Source organism: Ornithodoros turicata, unplaced genomic scaffold, assembly GCF_037126465.1.
Source record: "Ornithodoros turicata isolate Travis unplaced genomic scaffold, ASM3712646v1 Chromosome124, whole genome shotgun sequence".
Lineage (NCBI taxonomy): Eukaryota > Metazoa > Arthropoda > Arachnida > Ixodida > Argasidae > Ornithodoros > Ornithodoros turicata.
In genome coordinates, this window is record NW_026999305.1 from 65,405 (window position 1) to 77,836 (window position 12,432).

General features: G+C 49.5%; 3 protein-coding genes across 3 annotated transcripts in view; 1 reads left to right on the plus strand and 2 right to left on the minus strand.

The window, feature by feature from the left end:
* Window positions 1-960: 960 nt before the first annotated feature.
* Window positions 961-5,009, minus strand: LOC135371986 (uncharacterized). Its single transcript, XM_064605764.1, has 3 exons — window positions 4,383-5,009; window positions 2,520-3,744; window positions 961-2,309 (listed from the first exon to the last, which is right to left on the minus strand). Exons 1-3 carry the CDS (start codon window positions 5,007-5,009, stop codon window positions 961-963), a joined length of 3,201 nt encoding a protein of 1,066 aa, XP_064461834.1.
* A 712-nt stretch (window positions 5,010-5,721) lies between these two features.
* On the minus strand, window positions 5,722-10,840 carry LOC135371985 (uncharacterized). The gene is made up of 3 exons (XM_064605763.1): window positions 10,777-10,840; window positions 10,607-10,718; window positions 5,722-6,894 (listed from the first exon to the last, which is right to left on the minus strand). The coding sequence occupies exons 2-3, from the start codon at window positions 10,641-10,643 to the stop codon at window positions 5,822-5,824; spliced, it is 1,110 nt and encodes a 369-aa protein (XP_064461833.1). The 5' UTR covers window positions 10,644-10,718; window positions 10,777-10,840; the 3' UTR covers window positions 5,722-5,821.
* A 1,070-nt stretch (window positions 10,841-11,910) lies between these two features.
* Window positions 11,911-12,432, plus strand: part of LOC135371983 (uncharacterized) — a 54,937-nt gene continuing 54,415 nt past the window's right edge. The window contains exon 1 of the mRNA XM_064605762.1: window positions 11,911-12,228. Within this exon, the coding sequence (XP_064461832.1) occupies window positions 12,053-12,228 (176 nt within the window). The 5' untranslated portion in view covers window positions 11,911-12,052. The remainder of the gene's footprint in view (window positions 12,229-12,432) is intronic.

Below are 12,432 nucleotides of genomic sequence, written 5' to 3' on the forward strand. Positions count from 1 at the left end.
TATAAGCATAGGCGCCGACTGCGGGGGGGGGGGGGGGGCGCGGGGGCCCTTGCCCCCCGGAACATGAACTAGGGGGGGCGCCGCCTCCCCCGGGAAGTCCCGCTAAGAGACTGACACCAACCTTTGAGGCTCGGCGCGCCCGGGTCAAAAGAGCGAAGAGGCACAAACCAAAAATGAATCTTGCAATTTGTAAAATATGTATCCGCCCACCATACTCATTATCACAGTAGAAGGTGAGGCGAAGAAACACAGAGGATGACACAACACATAGCCTGAATTTCGCCCAAAGCAATCAGATCAGCAGTCGAAAAGGTACCAGCAGTTGCCAGTGAGGTGTAACGGTAGGATCTTCGGAATCTTCATATTCGTTGGGAGCGGGTTCAACTCCCGCAGCTCCATTTCATGGACCATATTCATTATATTGCGCGCATTTCGGGTCAAACACCGAGGATTTAATACATTTTGTTCTTTTTGGACTTAGTTTTCAAAGGCTTATTGCCTTCAGTTGTGCACATGTTCACTGTTTACGTTCTCTCTTGTTTTTTTTTCTTTTGTTTTGTTTTTTCTGTTCTTCCTTCCTCTTATTTCTATACCAGTTCTGCATAGTACATAATAGGATCCCGCCAGAGTGTGTGATTCTTCAGCTTTAGTTTTGTGTTCTTCATTTTTCTTTTCCTTTACATTCCTTCTTTTTTTTCTTTGCCTCTTTTGACTTCCCCCTTTCACTTTTTTTTTGGAATAACAAGCCGACATCCATCTGGCTTACCTTTCCTTTCTTTTTTTCTTAATAAACATATCCCCCCCGCGCCAGAGTACTTACTTCGCGGTGCGCCCTTGCCCCCTCCGGGAAAATGAAAACTCTCCGCCTCTGGGTATAAATACTGGATGGATGTGTGGGGTTCTCGCAGAAGAATGAGGTCAGACTACAACAGCCGTTGTCGGTGGGCGAAAGAAGAAAGTTTAATTCCTGCGTGAGGCAAGAGCGCGTGGCGTGGGCGGATTGTAGTGTCGTTGTCGTCGCACTACATATGCCCCCCTTCCAGAGTTCCGGAGGAAAGTTGGAGCAAGAGTAGTCGGAGCCCAAGTGACACGTCTTGGAGGCGTGGGTGGCGTGACGACGTCCTGTGGTAGAGATGAGTCAGGATTGTGGGCCGGGGCAATATTGTCGAGGAATGCGGGCTTCAGCCGATCAATCGACACACTTTCGGGCCGGCCGCGGACGTCGAGGAGGAAGGTTTTAGAAGCGCGTAGCAGTACCTTGTAAGGGCCGGAGTAAGGAGGTTCGAGGGCGCGACGAAGGCGGTCGGTGCGCAAAAATACGTGGGTCGTGGACTGCAGGTCGGTGGGAATGAAAGGTGGCGCCACGGATGAGGCACGAGTTGGAGTAAACTGGAGGGTTGCGAAGGCGTTCCGGAGTTGGGCGACGAAAGTTGAAGGGTGAACAGGCTGGGGAGGCGGGTTAAAAACGTCCGCAGGCACCCGCAGCGGGGCTCCGTAGACGAGTTCCGCGGAAGAGCAACCCAAGTCGGACTTGAGGGCAGATCGGATACCCAAAGGGACCAACGGAAGGGTTTCGGTCCAGTGATCTCGGCAGTTTTGCGCCATGATAGCTTGTTTCATGTGGCGGTGAAAACGCTCGACTAGCGCATTGCAGGCGGGGTGGTACGCGGAAGCTCGAAGCCTTTCAGTTCCGAGGGCGCGGGTAAAAGCGTGGAACAGGGCGCTCTCAAACTGCGGGCCCCGATCCGTTACGACTTCCTCCGGAACGCCAAAACGGGCGACCCAAGTTGCCAAAAATGCCGTAGCGACGGTGGCAGCAGTAGCGTCGGGAATAGGAGTTGCCTCTGGCCACCGCGTGAACCGGTCAACGCAGGTGAGTATGTAGCGGTTTCCTTTGGATGGTGGTAATGGACCGACCAGGTCAATATGCACCTTTGTGAAGCGGTCCGTAGGAGGCAGGAACGCTGCGAAAGGGGAAACCGTGTGCCGATGGCATTTGGAGAGCTGACACGGAACGCAAGAGCGTACCCAGCGGCGAATATCCTGACGTGCTCCGGGCCACACGAAGCGTTGGAGGACAAGTTTGATGGAAGCACGCGTTCCTGGGTGGGCAAGCCCGTGAATACTGTCAAAGACAGATTTCCGTAAAGTCGCTGGTATGACAGGACGGGGATCAGCGCAGGTGTTGTCGCAAAGAATGGGTGCGCTATGGCCCGGGAAAAGCACGTCCTGAAGCTTGAGGCTGGTGGAACGCTGTGTTCGGAGGTGAGCGATCTCAGGGTCGCGTGACTGTTCAAGGGCAATGATATCTGCGAAGAGAACAGGAGGGCTGCCGATAGAGTGAACGCGACTTAGGGCGTCAGCAGCTGCGTTCTTGGCGCCTCTGATGTGCCGAACGTCCGTGGAGAATTCCGCGATGTAAGCCAAATGCCGGATTTCACGCGGAGTGTAGTTCCGACTTGCGGAGGTGAAGGCGCCGACAAGAGGCTCATGGTCAGTCTAAATAGTAAAACTCCGACCTTCCAAGAAATGCCTGAAGTGTTGGACGGCGGAGTAAGCGGCGAGGAGTTCTTTCCCGAAAGCGCTGTACTTTGACTCGGTCTCGGAAAGTTTCCGTGAGAAAAAAGCGAGTGGAAAACGCATGCCGCCGATTTCCTGTTGAAGAGCCGCTCCGAGTGCATTGTCGGAAGCGTCGACAAGAGGGGAAGTTGGTGCATCGTGAATTGGGTGGCTGAGCATGGTGGCGCTCGCGAGTGCTTCTTTGACAGAGTCGAAGGCTTCTGCCGCGTCTTCTGACCAGGGCAAGAGCGCTGCTGGCGAGCGGGACGAGCTCAGTAAATTCTCGAGTGGCCGCACAAGCGCCGCGCAGCCTGGAACAAAACGACGATAGAAATTCAGAAGCCCGAGGAAACGTCGCAGTTGCCTGCTGGAGGTGGGGCGAGGGAACTCCCGGATGGCCCGGACCTTGCTGGGAAGAGGAACAATGCCGTCCGATGTGATGGTGTGACCGAGGAACTCAAGAGACGATTTGCCGAATTCGGATTTCTGGACGTTTATCACGATTCCGTGTTCCTGCAGACGAGAGAGAACTTGCCGAAGGTGGTCTAAGTGTTGCTGTTCTGTAGCGCTGGCGATAAGTATGTCGTCGATATACGCAAAAGCGAAAGGGAGCCCTCGTAGGATGGTGTCGATGAAGCGCTGAAAGGTTTGGGCTGCGTTCTTTAGGCCGAACGGCATGCGCAAGAATTCAAATAATCCGAATGGCGTCGTAATCGCTGTTTTGTGAATGTCGTCTGGTGCCATCGGAATCTGATGATACGCTTTCACCTGATCTATTTTGCTGAAGTATCTGGTGCCGGCCAAATTTATGGTGAAGTCCTGAATGTTGGGCAGAGGGTATCTGTCTGGCTTCGTGATGGAGTTGAGTGCTCGAAAATCCCCACAAAGCCGCCAATCACCAGTTTTTTTTGGAACCATGTGAAGCGGAGTCGCCCAATCACTGTTTGACGGACGCGCGATGCCGATGTCAAGCATATGTTGAAATTCGCCTTGAGCGATCCGCAGCTTTTCAGGGGCGAGACGGCGTGGTCGAAAGTGAACTGGGGCACCCTTCGTCTCAATATGATGAACGACATCATGTCCCACCGGCTTCGTCCAGTCTGGTGGCTTCGTGAGCGATGGGAATTCATGCACCACCTCAGCGAAAGGGGATTGAAGTGATGAGATGATGGGAGAGGGAACGGTCTGCGGTGCCGTTAAACGCAGGGCAGGCGTGCGCAATTGTGTGGTAGAGTCGACCAGAGTTCTTCGTTTCAGATCGACGAGCAAGCCGAAGTGGTGTAGGAAATCCGCGCCCAAAATGTTGTGAGTAATGGAGGCGGTGCGGAAAATCCAGTGAAATGTACGGCGAAGTCCCAAGGAGAGTGTCAAGGAACGTTCACCGTAAACGGGAATCCCGGGTAGCGTTGGCGGCAGCGAGGTGATAAGTGGCTTCTTTCAACCGGTCGGCGCGAGTTGCAGGGATTAGGCTAACTTCCGCCCCGGTGTCGACAAGATAGCGGCGACGAGAAACGGGGTCCGTGATATACAGGAGGCGGCTGCCGTTGACAGGAGAAGGGGTGCCGCACCCCGCCGTTAGCGGCCCCCTGGGCGGTTTCCCGACCACGCGCAAGGAGGTCTGCACTTTCTGGCTCCTGCGCCGAAAGACCAGTGATACCAACAAAAGTCAGTTGGGTTCTCCGAGGAAGGGGAACGGGGTCGTCGAGCGGGGAAGGGGAAGAGGTTGAGCGTGGTCGGCGAGAACGTGCTCTCCCGGAATTGTCATCTCTTGAATTCTGCCGTCGCGGCAGTACAGCTGCGAGAAGCGAAGACATGTGGCGTACATCGTCTGTAAGTTCTGCCAGACCGTCCTGGAGAGAACGGGACGGAGTGCCAGGGATAGGTGATTCTGGAGTCTGAACGGTGGCAATCGTCGCTGGCGCGACCTCAAGTATTCTGTCAGCATGGTCGGCCAAGTCTGCGATCGGTAGGGTTGTTGATGTGGCCAGGAGCATTTGCACGGTAGGAGGGAGACGCTGAAGAAAAAGCTCCTTCAGCAAAGGCTCGTCCATCGTGGTAGCGCGGGATCCGAGAAGGGTCCGCATGTGTCGCAAAAGTTGAGACGGAGTGCGATCGCCAAGGTCCTCGGCGGACAACAGCTGCTGGAGTCGCTTTCGCTCGGAAAGTGTTGTCCTCGCGCTGATCGCGGCCTTGAGGTCTTCGTACGGCGTTGTTGATAAAGGGGCGCAGAGAATGTCAGCCACGTCGCCGGCCACGTCCGAAGGTAAAGCCGAAGCGACGTGGAAATAGCGGGTGGCTTGAGACGTAATATTAGCAAGACGAAAGTGACATTCTACCTGCGAAAACCACACGGCGGGATTCGCGTGCCAGAAAGGCGGAATCTTCACGGCGACATGGCCGATGTGGGGCTGGGTTGCAGGCTCGCTGCTAGGACCGGCAGTCGGATCCATCGTCGCGGCTGCTGAATCACGTCCGGGTAACCAGTGTAGGGTTCTCGCAGAAGAATGAGGACAGACTACAACAGCCGTTGTCGGTGGGCGAAAGAAGAAAGTTTAATTCCAGCGTGAGGCAAGAGCGCGTGGCGTGGGCGGAGTGTAGTGTCGTTGTCGTCGCACTACAGATGTAATAATAGACAACTGTATTTCGACGTGTGATTGGCTAGATACCTTAAACAGTGGGTGAAGCCACATGTACAGGCAGGTCCCATTAATGGCCAGACTCCCTTTGGCATATACGGCACTGCTTGGGGTTAAACACCAGGAAAATCAATGTACTCGAATATGGACGCGCCCCTGTTACGCACTGTTCGTGCACGGGCGGTGTTCTTCCAGAGACACTTTCGGCCCATTCGTTAAAACCGGCGTATGGGGAAAATACCAGGGAAAAATAGTCATCAGATAAGCCGCGGCTAATACGCGTGAAATTACGGTACGTACTTCGATAAGGACTTCTGGGACGTTAACTGCTTGCCAACATTTATGTATTTTACAGAACACGCTCTCATGCCTGAGGTCATTACCAGGCGAGTACGTCAGCTGGGAACCTTAGGGCCCTATGTGTAAGATAAACAAATTTGTGCATGGGTATTACATAGCCAGCGTAATTGGAGATCTTAAAACAAGCTCAAGGAGGCTTCGCTAGAGACTACTCTGGAACCAGAAATGTTTGCAAGTATTTTATTATACATAAAGTTCATTCATTATTGCCTACAGCATTTGTGTCCATGTGGATTGTATGCATTGGTGTACATGAAATACCAATGTTATGGGTCATCAAGGCTATCCCTAATTAAAGGGCAGCGGAAGTTGCTCAGATAACAACATACATGGAATATGTGCTCTGCTATATCGACCATGTTGATGGGAAAGGGCTTGTCAAGGATGTGAAATTCTTTCACTCTTCTGATTACACGCTCAACATGAACCCGAGCACTCGGCACCCTTCTTGTGCTCAGCAATGCTTCGCGACATTGGGCTTCTCCTCTACTCTGAAAGGGTGGACTGTATATGTCAATTCCCTGAGGAACACAGGGGTAGTTAAAGCCTCTGTCCACCAGTATACCATCACCAGGTTCAAGGCTATCAAAAACTCCACTTTTCTGCACTATATGGGCATCAGATACCGACCCACCCCAAAGTTTTGACACGTAGCTGATGTAGCCATCTGGGGTACATCCAACGACTACCTTGTACGTGTTATAGTGCAAAAAGGTTTGCCCTTGTACATTCAGAGATGGTGGCCTCTGAATTCGAACTTCCGTTACATCGAGTACTAACCTCGTGTTTGGGAACTCCTGGAATACGTCAGGTAGATAGGGCTTTATCTGTGCAACTGTTGGGAAGCGCGTAATGTTTTTTAGCTCTCGTTGAAGAAAATTGATCCATGTAACAAATATCTTACTGAAACTGCACTCTGATGTCCCAAAATTGCGAGATATCTCCCTTCCGGACATGCCATTTCTAAGCTTGACGAGGACCATGAAAAACTCTTCCATGAGCTCTCTCTGTCGCATTCGTCCACGTTTTTGATTCAACTTTTTTTCCATACTGCCCCGGTACATCATCGCAGAGGCGCGAGGGAACAAAAAATCAAAAAGAGCTTGGAAGACACCAAAGTTTGGGAATCCAGTGTAGTACCGGCACTCAGCGTCGTTTTGTATCAGTTCTAAGCTCAAAAGACGAGACTTAATACCACTAAGCTCTGCTTGAAGGTAGGTGTTACATTCTGTGAGTGTTACGACCTGCTGCTGCGGGCGTGCCAGCTTCACATGCAGGTCCTCTTCTGGTTCACCAATATCTTCCAGCACCGGCTGGGCACTCGCAGGGGCTTCAATGTCTGAAGAAAAATGCACTGTGTAGCCGTTGCAATGAAGGTGCATAAGCAAATACGTATCCAAAACACATTTCAATACACAGGTTATAGCTACTACTAGCAGAGTTGTGGGTAACTTAATTACAAGTAATTAAGTTACAGTAATTTATTACAGAAACTAAGTACATCCTGAAACAAATAATTGTAACTAACTTCATTACTTTCTTCATGTAATTTGTACTCAAACTGCAATAACTTTTCACGGAATCCCGGTCGCTATTAGCTGGTTGCGCATTCCATGTTGGCAACATTGGCCGGTCTAGTCAGCATTAGCCATTCGTCAGCCATATGGCCAAGCCAGGCCAGGCCGTTCTCTGTTAGCCAAACTATAGCCAAGCCATGTCAAATGAAAGTGAAGCGGGTATGAAGAGAAAAACTTAAGCACTTGCTTAGACACTGGCTGGCAACGTACTTTTTCTGTTAGCATGGAGGACACTTCACCGTCATCGTCACCGCCCGAACCTCCGGACTCCAGCGCGGAGTTGCCATGGCCATTCTACACACAGTTCTTCGATATCAACGCAAAGGTTGACGAAAGGAACACAGAGGTTAAATGTTTTGGTAGGCGTTGCCGTGAAGCTGACTTGCAGAATGGCAATGCCTACCAAAGGAATGCCGTTAAAGGCAAGCTGTGCTTACCCAAACTGAAACTTCTGAGAACAAATGCAAAAAGTACGTCAAACTTACGAAAACACCTCATGGTAAGTCCCAAGGTGGCATTACAATGTATTGCACACTTGTTCCGTACCCAAGTTTATTTTGAATGTGGCGGAAGAAAGGGTCTAGTCCAGCGGTTTATACAGAAAGTCTGGGCTTAGGCGGGTGTCGCAAAAAACTGGGAGGGTATCATAATTCCTCAGGAGTCGTAATGCAGAAAGCAACGTATTTAAGGCCTCCTTCAGCCGCAATACCACCCGAATAAATGTGAATAAAGTCTGAGTAAATAAATCACTGTCTGAGTCTCGTATCAAGCAGCCCCTATGAAATGGCAAGTATTCAGCGGTTGCGTTTTCTGCTGCCGGATTCTAAGCTATTTTGTATCAATGTCTTGGCGGTTGTGATACTAAGAAGAATGACAGACAGGTTCATGATATGACGCGCTCTTGAATGTGTGATTCTACGCGATCCTTATCAGAAGGATAGTTAACTGTTCATAATCATTATCTATCGACTGCATTCTGGCGCCTTGCGGGCTGAGAAAATGAAGATGGACTCCTGATACAAGAAAGAGGAAAAAAACAATAAAAGATAGCTTTCGCCCAGCAAAACAGATGGCCCTTGCGACATTCACGAGACCAACATGTTCCCAGTATTTGTATCAGTAAAGTGGGTATGTAAAAATGAAAAAGGTTCCCAGTATTTGTATCAGTTATTTCGTTTAATTCTGTGTGTTTCTGATCACCATCGAATTACACTGTGCCGATTTATTACAGACACCCTGAACAAAGTGATCAGAGGGATGATAGTGCAAGGGGGACTTCAATTTTCTATAGTGGAACGAGAGTGGAAGTGGATCACAGCTACGGGTTTCCCTGGTCATCCATGGTTTCCATGGATAGCAAGCCTCCCCCAGGATGGCTAACATTCCCTACCCCTTAATCAAACAAGCAAACATCACATTGAACGCCGGACTACATTGGTAAAAAACTTCAGGCAGAGGCTCTGCAGCTGAAGGAAGACTTCGAAGAAGTTCGTAAGAATCGGCTACATCGCATCCACAGTGGACTGCTGGACTGTCCACAAAAGGTAATAACTCTGTGGTCACCTTTCAATGCCAAATGTGTGGGGCTGTCCATTTTCAGGGCCTATTTGAGCTTTACAGTGCATTGGGTTGACTGTGCAAGCCTTAGAAGAGAGTCTGCCACGTTAGCCTGCAAGAGACTTAAGGGGAGCCATTTCTTCGATGTCCTTGCCAGTGCTCTTGAGGACGTATACAATGATTACAACATATCGGATAATCTAACTGCAACAACGACGGACAACACGTCCAACTTAAAAAAAGCTGTCACTTGTGGGACTATCATGAGGCAGATTCGCAAGTACTCTTACTCACTGGCTACTGCTTTCAGCCATTTCATGAAGTTTTCCGATTTCGAAGAGTGTGAAACGCCTGTAAGGGAGACCAATGGCTCGGATGGCTGTGATGACGACGGTGTTGTCCCGGTTGAGATCCACAACGTGATCCACAACTCACATGACGAGGGGATCCTGGACTACTCACTGCCACGTCATCAACGATGTGCTTGCCATTTGCCGAGTCTTGTGGCCACCAAGGTAATGATAAGAGGTATAGTGTGCACCCCATTTAAGGCTCTCACACAAATATTTTTATAGGATGTGCAGAAAGCAAACATGTCTCCATCATAGAAAAGGCAGTGGAGCCAGCCATATGCTAAATGCTCTGCTATATGGAACAAACAGAGCAGGTCAGCTTCCCTGGCAGGTGCCCTAAAGGAAGGCCGTGGTTTGTACATCCCTGTACCTTTTGTAACAAGATGGAACTCGATGTACATTGCAATCAGGTCTCTGCATAACGCCGTGACAAAAAAAGAGGCAAAGTTCAAAGACATTTGTGACCGATTTGGTCTACCACGGTTCACCGCTGCAAACAAAGAATTCATGCAAGAGTACATAACTGGCGCACCGCCGAAAGTACAGGCGCTCGATCTTCCACAGCGAAAGCAGAGCATGTTCATGGGGTACTTTCTCCCTACAGTGTCTTCACTGAAAGCTAAGCTGCAGGATGCATAAAGGAACGGCATCCACTGAAATTCTGCATGGAGCTATTGGCTGGATGCAAGGTTTGGCACCATGATGAGCGACAAGCCCCTCATAATCAGTTCAGTGTCACATCTCAAGTTCAAAGCAGACTGGATAGAAGATCCTGTTGAAAAAACAAAGTGCCCTCGTATCCTTCAAGAACGTTCTCCAAGTCCTGGCAAACACATAGCAACTGCGGCACACAGGACATGAAGCGTCTTCTGCTGATGACGACTCTCCTGACAGTTTCTTCATGTTCGGGAAAAGTAAAGAGAGGACGACTGCGCCACAGGAACTACGATTCACTAAGTATGTATCTCTGCCTGCATCCACGTCTCTTGACTCTTTGAACGAGCTTCCCACCATAAAATCAGCTTTCCTGAAGTATAATACATCTTTGACAAGTAGTGCTTCTGTGGAGAGGCTGTTCAGTATTGGAGGTATCATCATGGCCAAAAAAAAAGAGGAAGCCTGTCAGATGAGAACTTTGAAAATGTCCTGCTCCTCAGGACCAATGGGCACTACCAGCTTAAGTGAACTAGAGTTTGCATCCAGTGTGTACGTATAGTCGTCGTAGTTTTTGACAATAAAATTTTTGCAAGTGAGCCATGTTGTAACAAAAAGCAACTTGAAAGTAACTCAATTACTTTTTGAGAGTAACTGTAACTCAGTTACATTGCAGTGCTAGGGGTGTGTAACACTAACCTAATTACATTATCAAAGTAACTATCACAGCTCTGGCTACTAGCACCTGCCCTGGTCAAGGAATACATCGCGTGACTAATTAACAACTAGCATGCTGTAAATCATGTCTGTGTAATGTGCCTGCATAGCCTTGTCATTCGGCGATAGAGGAGAAATGGCGTTTCCAATTTAAAGTCCATGCTTAAAAATGTAGATTCCAGTATACACTTACCAGGCTCGGGTTCAACCACCACTGGCATACACTCCATCCTTGACCACAGCTGTGTGTCTTGAGTAAGGTTGTCGTTTGTGTATTTGTAGCAGGCCTGTCTGACTCCCTTGAGCTGTTGGAAAAAAGGAAATGTAACAGCCTTGTCTAGTCTAGTCTCACCCTCAGCTTACCCCACTGATGAAACTGTTCTGGCGGCCACAGGTGATAGTTGTTTGTCCTGAAACATGATGCTCGTATCAGAAGCATGCAAAAGCAAGGATGACTACATTTGTTAGGCCATAATCAACTTTTACTTTTAGCCGCACGTTAGAAGGCATTACCTTTTAGCGTCGTTCTTCGTTTTAGGCGCTGATACCTAGCCAGAGTTGCATTGTTGTTTTCCTTTTTGTAGATGAAAACTGTCGGCACGTAATCGATATGGCATTGTCATTGTGTCAAAAATGAAGCCCTGAATCGTTGCATCATCAGTGTCGTTCAGAGATGCTAACATTGAGACACATACGAGTCAAACGAGTGGTAGTTTACATTCTCAGCAGTCACAAAGTGTACGCCGCAAATCCTCGAATGTATCGTGGGCTTCCAAGGCGTACCGTCTTTCTCGACTCTTTTTAAGGCTCGGATCCACGCTTTCTGTCTCTCCGGATATAATTTCTACGAGGGAAATCTAAAGACGAACAACAACTTGCCGACATGGCGTGGGGCACACTTCGAGACTCGCGGTACTTTTCACTTTTCTAACCTCTTGAGGTCACGCGCGGACGCGCGGAAGAGGGAAGAGGCTGACGCATGCGCACTCGCTTTTTTGAAAGAGGTGGATAGGGATTTAGTCGACGACCTCGTGGATTGAAAATAGCAGTTCAGCCGGGTAGACGACGCGTTGCGAAAACCTTCTCTCCATGCTTCCCTGCTTCTCTCTAATAGGCTAGGTGGCGCCACCAGCCTGTTTCACGGGGAAAGCCAGCCACTAGCTATAGCCCTAGCCATAGCCTAGCGCCACATAGCATTATTGGATTATTGGGGAGAGGGAATCACCCTTGCCACCGCCTTTAGTCTGCTACGCAGGTACGCAGGGATACAGAGATACACAGGCTGTTGCTAAGCACGCGCTATTATCTTTCTCATACTGCTTCGTCGTTGTCAACACAGCCTACCTTACATCGCCGCGGTTTCGACAAGTCACGTGGTAACGAATAGTGCGAGCTAGTGCCAAATCCCATAGCCAAGCGGCGATTTCCAGAACTATTACCCAGTCTCTAGCAGTGGTCTCTAGTATAGTAGTAGGTTACTAGCCATCTGTCTGTCGATCCGTCCAAGGTGGATTGGCTCGATAGTCCAACTCCAATCCAGTCGTCGGTGGACGCAGGTGGTAACTCTGAAAGCGGTTTTGTTTACATTCGTCGTCTGTGTGTCTTTGTTGGCGCTTGGACTCCTCAATGAAGTGAAAGAATGTCTAATGCGGAACCGTTCACACTCGTCGAGGACAAAGACACATCATCGGACGAGCTGCGTGTGATTCGCGCTAATCTAAACAGTGAAGAGGACGCTAACAAATGGCTAGAGAACTACGCTGCTGAAACGAGAACGTCGTGGATTGTAGATTCTTGCCAACGGTACTGCCAGCGGTAAGTTGCACATTTGCATTCGTTTACATTGTATTAGTGCCCTGCACATTGACGCCCCCCCCCCCCCCCCAAAAAAAAAAAAAGAAAACCCAAAAGCCCCGTGGCCTGCGATTATTCTTAGCACATAGCACACAGGTGACCAAAAGTTACCCAATTCATCACGGCATACTTTCCATTCTGACGACGTATTTTCCAATGTCCCAC